The 11,878-nt window shown below is 32.4% G+C and overlaps 1 protein-coding gene and 1 long non-coding RNA gene across 2 annotated transcripts; both read right to left on the reverse strand.

Annotated features, from left to right (window-relative positions):
- Positions 1-1,324: 1,324 nt before the first annotated feature.
- On the reverse strand, positions 1,325-3,463 carry LOC126683918 (uncharacterized). The gene is made up of 2 exons (XR_007642624.1): positions 3,311-3,463; positions 1,325-1,528 (listed from the first exon to the last, which is right to left on the reverse strand). It is a non-coding gene; the product is annotated as an uncharacterized LOC126683918 (long non-coding RNA).
- Positions 3,464-7,779: 4,316 nt separating this feature from the next.
- On the reverse strand, positions 7,780-10,363 carry LOC126664675 (protein OCTOPUS). Its single transcript, XM_050357182.2, has one exon. The coding sequence runs from the start codon at positions 10,346-10,348 to the stop codon at positions 7,973-7,975; it is 2,376 nt and encodes a 791-aa protein (XP_050213139.2). The 5' UTR covers positions 10,349-10,363; the 3' UTR covers positions 7,780-7,972.
- Between the last annotated feature and the right edge of the window lie 1,515 nt (positions 10,364-11,878).

Consider the following 11,878-nt stretch of genomic DNA (forward strand, 5'->3'; position numbering starts at 1 on the left):
GAACCCTAATTTCCTTCACCATTTTTAATGATTCTGCTGTGAAAAAAGCATTTGTAATTTTCTGGAAACGTAGGCAATCTCTTAACGAACGGCGATGGCGGGCGATGGCGGGCGATGGCGGCAGACTTACGACGGCGCCGATGGTTTGTTGACGATTGAATAGAGGAGAGGAGATCTCTAGGGTTTGGAGATTGAAGATGAAGAATTGATATGAGATTAGAGATAGAAATGGATTGATTTTAGAATAAAACAATAATAGAAAACGTAAATATCAAAAGTAGAAAACCTAAAACTCAAAAATAAAAGATGGAAATTGTATTACTCAAAAAGAGAAAGTTCAACCGTACTATTCTAATTACTTTTAATTTTTTCATTTCTATCAATAAATTAGTATTTTTTTTATCACTGAACTCCCTTTCTTCTATTTTGATATTTTTCAGTTAAAAATGTTTAGATGGCAGCCGAAATTAATTTTTTCAACCTGAAAACTTGCCATATATGCATAATTTAACCTAAAAATTCATTTTTAAAGTGAAATTATATACATATGATAAATTTTTTAAAAAAAAATTAGTAAAATTTGGTTGTCATATGCCAACTTCCGACTGCCAGTTAAGCATTTTTGAACTGAAATATCAAAATGAAAAGAAATGAAAGTTTAATCATCTAAAAGAAAAAAATAGTTCAATGACTGAAATTAAAAAACTAAAAAATTCAATGATAATCATAATCAATGATCTAAGGATCACTCAATCCCTGAACTTGATACAAAGTGTCAAAAACGTACAAATTAAAAAAAATGGATCATTTTTATCCTAAATTTGGCAAATTGATATTAACCCCCCCCCCCCCCCCCCCCCCCTCTCTCTTCTTCATACTCTCACCCAAGAGAGTAAAACATTCTCCGATTTTGGTAGTGGTTTTTTTTTCTAGTTAGTTCTTTATCGCAAAAGGTTTAAAATGATTCCAATTTTTTTAATATTGTATGAATTACATCCATAATAATTAAAAAATAATTTAATTTTAAAATTTTACATATCAAATTTATATTCACTAAATATAAAGGATTTTTTTGTACTTTTTTCAAAATATTTTCAATTTTTTTGTTCTGATGAGCAGCTGTCGGAATTCTTCACCGGCAGCTGCTCGTCGTCGTCTTTATGAGAGACGAAGAGCTTCGTCTCTAACGGAGACAAACCGTTTCTCGAACCTAAATCTTGATCGTCTCAAAACTTGACATATACAAACGTCTGTTCAAAGCATGAAAACGTTTCGTAAGAATCTGGGTCTTACCATGCGATATCTCACATTCTTGCACAGCCTGTTCCAAAATAAAACAAACGGTTTTAAAAGCGAAATTCAAACACATACATACTTATCAGAGTTTACACACATGAAAACCGTTTTACAAACATACAAACGGACTAGGACTCAGCTCTACTACAGCACTACTACAGCACTACTGATCATGTACATACTTCAGACTTCTTGAACAAGAGTAGAAGTCCGGCTTGCCAAAACTAGACACCTGCACCAAACATTGTTGGGGGGTCATTCAAGACTGAGTGAGTTCGTTAGTTTACATAAGAGCATTTATAAAAACATTCAAATCAATGTGAAACCACTCAATTTAATGCATCCATGTATAAGCATTACAGATGAAACCCTAACCGCAATCCACATATATCAAAACATAACATAAATCCACTATATAGACAATCCTCCAAATCATCCAATAAGTCTAGACCATGTACATTGGACCGTTGTCTCAGACTTTCACTTATTACAGTATCTGGGCCGTGAACTATGTTACTGTCGCCTCATATTTGTTTCGGATTCTAGGCCGTGAACTATGAAACGTCGCCTCGGACTTATCTCATAATTATTCCTTACTTCTATGACAATCATATACTTACTCTATATTGATTACTACTGGTGAGAACACAATCCTATTGACACCCAATAGATAGATTGTTTTATCGGTTCTATACTAGTTTTCAAACTATGATGTATGCATTTCAAAACAAAGCATTCATTTCAAAACAATGCTATGAAATTTATCTAACATATAGCTTATAAGGAAATGCATTTAAATATTAAAAATATAAACATTCCACATAACAAACTCACGGCTTGCTATTTCCAAAATCTTCGATTTATACCGTAAGCTCTCTGAGCTCATTTTCTGCTAGTAGGTCGCCTTACCAAACCTAGGACAAATCATATAGATATCGAGTTAGATTATAACTCGAGACGTATAAGGCTTGACAACAACAAGTATATAACTTGTATTATAATCGACCCGTAGTCGACTACGTTTGGTAACTGTAAAATAGTCCGACCTTTAAATGAAACCAACATTCTTAAAGTTCAGAATGTCACCTACAACTTGCGTTCAGGTCTCGGACTAATATTAGCACCCGAATGTATCGAAAACTAGCCCGGAAGTTACTCCTTTGGGCTGTCCAAAAACTATAGGGCCGTTTACGCAACATAATGTTCTACCTAATTCAAGCATCATAGAGATTGAATTAGCAAAGATTTAAACCTAAACAATTATAGACAACATCTTCAAGTTTTTGTACCAACAAACAGAACTTGATTTGGAGCTCTACAGATCAAGATATTGCCTTCACAACATGGTTGTTCTGCATAACAGTTTTCTGCAAACATCCAACTAGTTTGCGTTACTTTGATTCTTTATTTATCAACGTGTCGAGACTCAAAAGCCCTATAGACTTCATATATTTATACCTACCATGTCCAGCCCTCTACATACAGATTCACAATTCATGATTCAACATTCATTTCGTGAACTAAACACTATGGCCGAATTATATGCACCATTTCTATCCAAAACTTCAAACAAACTTTCATCAATCATTAATCATCAAAACATCCTTCAATTCAGCCCTAGGTTATTAATCCAAGCACAAGTTCATCAATTGAACTTCGTATCTTTTATATTAACATATGGCCGAATATCCTAGGACAATCCCATGTCAAGATTTCAATCAACAACATACTTATCCATAAGCTAAACAACAATCATCAACAAAACTATAGCAATTACCGAATCTAACATCACAAAAACTCATCCAATACACCACTCCATAGCTGACCAAGTTCAGCAATCAACCTTATCTTGATGATTGTTTATGCCGAACCCTCTATCTCCATGATTTACCATGAATTTGCTTTACACAAGCTCAAGATCACTTAAACACGTCATAATCACAAAAATCCCCAAATTACTTCTCAAAACAGAACTGAAATTTTTGAAACCCTCACTAGAAATGCTAAACCTTACCTCAAATTTAACTCATAATCCAGTATAGGATCCTTTCCTTGTTCTGTGGCCGCGAGAATCGCTCAATTCCGTTGAGAAACGAAGAAGATATAAGATTTTAAAGATTTTGCTATGAAATTTTCATGGAGAAGGAAGGGATACGGGATTTCCTTACTGAACTAAATGGATTGGTTGAGCTTGAATATTAATTCACTTGCCTTATATATTTATGGCAAAAGATCTTTTTTAGTCCTTAAAGAAATTGACTCAAACCGTTTCGATTTCTATTTTAAAAATTGTCTGTTTTTGTCCGTCAAACACTAAATATTTTAGGTTTGATTAATTCCATATTATTTATTTCCAAATAAATAATATTAGTCACATATCATATAATTTTTCTTTCTGATAATTTATTTTGGAAATTTTTGCCAAAAAAGCTCAAATTCTAATTTTGAGCTAACTTGCACTTTTTTTCACTTTTTCGTCCAACCGACTTCAGAAATTCTTTTTCTGACTAATCCTTATTTATTATTAATATATTATTTCCATTTTAATTATTATTATTTTTCGATACAGTTTAATAATTCTTATACCTATGTCCATTTCCGACCTATTTGGTCCAATTTACGAAACTTTATGACTCGTGGTACGATTTTTTATTTTAAATTTTTTGTCGTTATTACAAATTATTGTGTTTTATAGTGTAACAATAGTGTATATATGATATTTTTGTAGTGTGTTTATAATGTATACCATAAAAATACACTACAAAATACATCATAAACATTAGATATACTAAAAACGGTAAAAATACACCGAAAATACATAGATACACCGAAAAACACCAGCAATACACTATAAATACACCAAAAATATACTATAATATAAATACATTATAAAACACTGCAAAATACACCATAAATCAATTCGTTTTTTTACAAAATCAATAGCATTAAAATAAATAAACAAATCTATAAATAAGAGAGAGAAAGTAATTCTATGAATAATAAAACAATTTTGTAAACAAAACAATCATAGATCTATAGTAATTTATTTACAAAATTTTTATCACAAAAAAATATAAAATATTATAAAAAATCTAAAAACGATGTCGAGAAATTCATAGCGGAAACGGAAAAGCGCGAACGGAAGGGCCGAACGGAAAAATGCGAACGAAAGAAATGAACAGAAAAGCGACTGAAAGAGACGAGAAATTTATCTGAAGTAGACGAACGGAAGCGCGAACGGAAAAGCGAACGGAAGAGACGAACGGAAAAGCAACCGAAAAAAAATGGAAATAAAGAGAAAAGAAAGATAGACGAGAGAGAAGAGAGAGAAAAAAAAGTGTGGTTATGTCAAATTTTAATCTAAAATGAGATAAAACTTTTATATATAGTAGGTAAAGTTTTTATTATTAATATAGAGTGTGAAATTATGAAAAGATAGACATATTTGTTGTAAATATGTTTAAAATGAGGTATTTTGAAAATAACTTTATATAATATTAAAAAAGATAGATAAAAAGAAATTTTTAAAATTGAAATATTAGGTGTAAATAAATTTAAAATTAAAGTTTTATCTGTAAATTTATCTTCTAGAATTAAGTTAGTGTGGGCTTCGAAGTAAGCATGTAAGACTTAAAATCAGAATTTAGTTGGGGCATATTGAAATGATCTATAACAACATATGATTAAAGCCCTCATTCACCAAAAAGAACATATGATCAAAGCCCTGATCCTGTTCCATAGAGTTATTAATCACTAATCAATGTCATTTTATCTTATATATAATTTTATTGATTTATTTTTATAGTTTTATTAGGATTTATATGGAACTTTCACATTATTCCATTATTTTAATGGAGTTGGGACTCTTCTTTTTCTAGTGAATGTTAGGAAAATTATACAGGGAATAAATAAATTCTCATAATACTATAATTAAAAGTTGAAACCAAACAATGTGAATTACTTTATTTTAGTAATTTAAATTTAATATTTTTATTATTTTATTAGGAGAAAATACAAAAAAAAAACATAATTTGTGTTCACCTATGGATAAACTAGTTTGCTTTTTTACTTGCTCAATTAAATATTTTACTATCAACTGTATGCTAACATTAATGTGATGACATTTTCTTTTTCACTTTTATACATCGGAGTTTCACCTGAAATTCTAATAATGTCATAAATTAAAATTATAAGTATTTTATAATTTACCACAAATAAAATGTAAATTTTAATAAATAATTTTCTCTTTAATATAATTTTCAAATTTAGATAAAAAGAGGGATTCGAACCCTCGGTACGAATAACTCGTACAACGGATTAGCAATCCGACGCTTTAGTCCACTCAGCCATCTCTCCCGATTGTAGATATAGTGAAACTTATTTGTAATTTATTTTATTATTTATTAAAATTTAAAAAAAATAGCAGTAAATAAAAATAAAACATAGGGTATTAAAGTGAAAAAATAAATATATATATATATATATATATATATAAAAAAAAAACCTGAGGAGGGGAGCGCTTGTGGAAGGAAAAAAATCAAACCTACGACCTAACAGTTTGTTGCATAGCGCTTATACGATTTGAACTATTATCCATTTTATCAGAAATTAAGCCATGAACCCTATTATTTAATATTAATTTAAAATATAATACCCCATAAAGGCATCTACCATGTGAAATTTAGTATTAATATAACATATAATAAATATTATTATTTAATTATTATTTCTTATTTAATTATGAATTCGTTACTATTAATTAATTTTTTACATTTCCACACGTGAAACTAATAAGATAATTATTATAGTAATTAATTAGATTACCTCTGTTTGTCATTTTGTATCGACGATAATATTAAAATTTTATGATTTTTTTTATACTATTAAATATAGTAGAAATAATTTCTTTTTTGATAGAATTAATAAATAATTTTTATCACAAGAAAATAGAAATAATCACATAATTACCACTCCACTTCCTAATTTCAAGTTTTCAACCATTAACGGGAGTAGGCATATTTATGGGATTTCGAGCCTCTTTTCTTTTTCTCTTTATCTTTTTTCTCTGTGTTTTTTTTTTCTTTTGATCTCTCTCCTCCATGAACGCTACCATGTTGGTATGTTTTTCATACTCACTTTTTGACTTTAAGAGCCAAAACTTTGGTTGATCATTGAGACCTTGCTTTTCAATTTTTACAGAAATCAAAAATTTAAAGTAGAAAAAAGCATCCAACTCATTTTTATGAACATTGTTCATTGCTTTTCATTCCTTTGGTATCCCTAATTTCTCTCATTTCATATGATTATTCATCTGGCTTGGCTTCTATTTCCTAGTGCCATTTTAGCCCTACTTGCTTCCACATTGCCAAGTATCGAATACGGCATTAACCGAATCGAGTCAACTCACGAGTTATTAAAAATGTACGAAAGAACACTTGATATTGACTCGATATTAACCGAGTCAAGTTCAAGTAACTCGAGTTATTTACCAAGTCAAGAAGCTCGCGAGTCTAATAGAACTTTAATTAATATAAAAAAATTAATTGATGTTTTCATTTTTATATTAAACTTTAATATTTAAATATTTATACGATAATCAAATTGAACTCAAGTCTCGATTATTCTATCGAATTTGAGTTTGAATTCTTAAAATGAAATTCAAATTTCGAGCTTTACGTTTTAGAGTCGAGCCAAGCTCAAGCTTGGCAGTGTTTCAATTCGTCCGACTTAATTACACCCAATTTCAAGGTTCAAAATCGATTGTTCCTACTCGATGCTTAACAGATAGTGTGCTAAGTTGGAACTGAAAGAGCTCAACTTGAAATACTATCACTAAAAAGGAAAAATGACAAGCAAAGTCATTTGATTAAATCTTGTGCTTAAGATGCAAATTATTGTTTCCAAATCCATGAAAAAGAAGATATAAATTTGACAAGAGCATACATACATAAAGAAAATTCAAGAAAAAACAGAGTAAAGAAAGGAACTGATCATTGTACATGGAGACATTTCATTTTCATGTCCAGAACTTACAGTGTCAGAAATTGCTTCCTTCTTATACCTGATTACTCAGGCAACTACATCACTATTCTCATTAAAGTTCAGATCAATTCCTTCATCACCAAACCCTAATTGGATACCACATTTTACAAACAGTAAAATGGGTTTTCAAAAACAGGAGCAAAACAACAAAAACCAAAGGTTTTTTTGATGTATTTTGATGGCATAATCTCAGACAATTCCTTTTTGTCCTAAAGAGTACTATGAAATATGCCAAATTTATAGGCTTATCAGTAAAAATTCTATGTCGGACAAGAATGAAAACATATTCTCTATGTCCTAGCCTGTTATGCTGGGAAAACTAACCAACATAATCTATGTGCATCTCAACGGAAACGCTGAAATAGAAAACGTCGAAACGAAACGAAAAAGGCGGAAAAATCTTGTTATTCGAATTAATAAGAAGAAGAAATGAAACTCACATGAAGGAAAAGGAAACAAATTTAGAGGTGATTAGTGTTTTTGTTATCAATATCCCAACCAACCAACTGATGATGAACAATTACATTAGGCATGTATGCTTTTACTGCTTACACAACAAATGCATCAAAATTAAGCCAAAGATGAAAAATAAATAAAAACACCTTATGAACCTCCCCCAACCAATATTAATTTTTCAGTACAATCGCAATACACTCCTTGCAATAGACTGTGCATGACTGGACTTACTCTTCCCCCAACCGGCCACTCTCCGGCTACCCCGTAACGGGGTCAAATAGAATCTCAACAGTCCATTATCAATGCTGTTGTTGTTTGGAGAGTATCTTGCACTTCTGTTCCTCTCTAACACAAACTCATCTCTCTTCTTTCTACCATTAACACTGCTCTCTACATTGCTTTTTCGAGCACTACCGAATGATCCTCCTCCTGCGAACCCATTCGAGTTTCTCCAACTCACACTGCTATTACTCCTCATTAACTTCGGATTACCATTCCGTTGTTCCCCTCTTAATTCCGGCCACGACTCCGAGAACGACCTCTCGACTCCATTTGCTCTGCTATACCGACTATCGTCATCTTCGTCTTTGTTTACGCTAACGCTTCTCCGGTGTATAAATCCCCAAATATTCCACGCCTTACTCCATCTCCGTGACTTCTTAGCCTCTTTCCGTTCGCCATTGCCTACCACCGACGACACACTGTCTCTAAACCCCATATCGAAAGTCTCCGAGTAATCATCCCTTAACGAATTCGAGTACGCATCCCTCGAATCCCTGTCGGGAACAACCAATTTTGGTCCGTGGATATAATCCACAGGATTAACAGTAGTACTGGCTGGTGAAACTTTAGAATTACAAACAGAAGCAGCAGTAGCAGATTTATACTCATCAATCTCAGCAACAACAGCAGCTGCAGTTTTCCTAATCGAATTAGACCTATCAAAACTCTTCCTCCTCCTCGAGGACGAATCGGAGTAATAATCTCTCGTCTGAACAGAACCACCAGGAAGAGTCTCACCCTCATGAACAGAATTTACAGGCATTGCCTGTATGATCGGTTCTTCAACCGGGATTTGCGCATCGGACCGTAAAACGACATTCACCGGAGCATCTTCAACAACAGATAACATAGTAGGCATTCTTGGAAACGTTCTACCAATCAAATACCCGTCCCAAGAAGCACGCGGCTCATCAAAAGAATACCGAGGATCATCAAAAGAAATCCTCCCAGCATCAAGCGAAAACCTTGGATCCGTATCACAAGATCGTCTGCCAAATCCATAATCCGCAATCTCCGACTGGGTTTCTCTATATTGCCGGCTAATCGGCTTCTCAACCGGCAATGTAGCTGACCCAGGCCCACCATTTCTCCTTTTTTTACTATTATTCTTCTGTTTTTGTCTCCATTTTTGCAGTTTCTTGCTGAAAACCGAAGCCGCTGACCAAAAACTACCAGCGATTTCTTTAAAGTCCCGACCCGAACCTTTCTTGGTCTGCGAATCAAGATCTATATGGTCTTTCATAGGCTTAATGGTAACCTCCTCCGTCACTTTATCTTCTTGAAACTGCTCGAATGCCGGCTCGATAACAATCCCGTCGTCGTCTTCTTCTTCGTCGTCTTCCTCCTCGTCCTCTTCAAGAATTTCTTCAATTGGGTTTGCGTTAGAATTTCTCCCAGTTAAAATAATTGGTTGTTGTTGCTGGTGGTGGTCGTCTATAACCCTTATAATGTCGCCGCTATCTGTATCGTAGTCATTACAGTCGTCGCTGTCAAGAGCACCGCCGCCTCCACGGAGGCTCGAGCAAGATTTTCTTGGCTCTGTCTCGACTTCGGGATTCTTCGCCGCCTCTCTTTTGGACGGGTTCCGGTGCTCGTCGTCTTGATAAAAGAGAGCCCAGAGAGTACTCCGAACCCTAACGTCGCAAGATTTTCTCTGGGGCTCAAACACGCCGGAGAATCCTTCGTTCTTGGAAGCGGAGAAAGATTTGGTACGACGGAGCTCAGGGAAAAAAGAAGAAGAAGTAGCGGCGGTGGAGGAAGAAGAGGGTTTGAAAATGGCTTTAAGGGCGGCGGTGGCGGTGATAGTGGTGGGAATAGGCGGAGGTTTCTTGGAAGAAGTGGCGGTGGAGGAAGAAGGTTCGAGAACAGCGAGACGCTCGCAGAGGCATGAGGGGCAAAAGCCAGTGAAATGCTCGTCGGGGTGACGGTCACAAGAAGTGGAAAGACGGTGAGGCTGCGGCGGAGGTATTGGTGGTGGTGGTTGGGTGGCGGTGGGATTCATAACCGGTGATCCACTACTGAGACTGATAATGTAATGCAAAGTTGGCTCATAATTTGTAAAATCAAAAGCAAAGCAAGACAAAGCAGAGTGAAGTGAACTGTTTGGTTCCAACGGACAGTGAGTCTGAGCAACAAAAAAAAAGGAAAAGAGAAATAAAAATGTTTGAGGGTCGAATTTTAATACCCCACTGGGACCCTTCTCTGTGTTTTCCTTTTTCTTTTTCTTTTTTCTTTTCTTGGGGCACTCGCTGTGGGTTGGTGAAAAGACCATTTTAGGGCTATAACTCTGTTCGTTTTTTCCAGTGATCCTATAAAGCCTACGCTCTCTTTGTTTGGTGATCTGTATATTATTGGTTTCTGTAGTGAACAATGTTTTGTTAAACCTGTGTGGAGTATTTTTATTCTTGTCTAGGCTGTCCATAAAACGTTTCATTCTTACAATTCGGTTTTTCTTTTTTAGCAAATTACTCTCCTGCCCCATATGTGTTGGTGATTTGTTTTTTTTAATTTTTTATTTATAAATCTAACGATATAGTTTTTTTTATTCTATATTCGTATTTCTATAAAACTCAACGACTTAATATATATAATTTTATTTTTTCTAAATTTAAAAATAAATAAAATTATATTATATTTTTTATCGATACTAACTTGTGATTGATATATGATGTCAACATCGCTAATTTATGGTAACGAACTTAGAAATTTTACATACAAAGTATTTATTAAATAAAATTGGATTGAATCCATTTTTAAAATAAAATGAATTGAATTTTAATTTAATTTACGAGAGTAGTTAAAGTTTAAAATTAAAATATTTGAACTTATTAAATTCATAAATTCAATTAAATATAGTATATCATATTTTATTTATAAATTGAACTAATGTTGTATTAAATATTTTATATTTAATTAGTATTATATTAAAATATTTTAAATCAAACACTATCTACCTATTTTTAAGGTTGTTATGATGATTTAAATTTGTATGCGACCATGAAAAATTTATACATTTTTATGCATTTTTTATTTTCTTAGATTTAATAAAACAAATTTTGTCCTAAATTTTTTATATTTATTTAGTTTTTCTTTTACTTCGTTCTTAGGTGTTTTTGTTTATTTACTTGGTCATTTTATTTTCGAAAATAGTTTTATGAACCCTTTTCACTTTTTTAATATGTCTGTAATTTCAAAAATAATATTACTTGGTCCCTGTACTAATAAGAAAGCCATACTTGCACATTTCTATTAATAAAAAGTCTTTTTAAAACTATTTTTAAAAATAAAGGATTCAATAAATAAATTAAAATACTTAAAAACAAAATAAAGAAAAAATAAAAAAAATGCTGAGACCTTAAGATAGATTTTGTCATTCAGTTGACTATCTTAATATGCTTTTATGAAGTTGGTTTAAATGAAAATTTTTGGTAAAAAAATAGGTCAAATTATCAAAAAAGGCCAGATTTTTCATAAATTTTTTTAAAAAGTTTAAAACTTTCAATTTTATCAAATTATTACTACCTATTAAAATACATAGTATCATAACTATATAGTAGATGATGTAAATATCATTATAAATTCAATAATATATAAAATTCTAAATTTCCTGAAATACATGTTTCGGTAATTTATTTAAACTTTTACCTGTCAAGTTTTGAATTTACTTTTCTGACTTTCTTATTTACGAAAAATATCTTTTTTTTTTCATTTTACAAATACCTTATTCGGTTTCCAATTTCGGTTTTCGGTTTTTTTGGTTCGGTCGACCGAACCGACCGATTGCACACCCTATTTTTCAATT

Source organism: Mercurialis annua, linkage group LG1-X, assembly GCF_937616625.2.
Source record: "Mercurialis annua linkage group LG1-X, ddMerAnnu1.2, whole genome shotgun sequence".
NCBI lineage: Eukaryota > Viridiplantae > Streptophyta > Magnoliopsida > Malpighiales > Euphorbiaceae > Mercurialis > Mercurialis annua.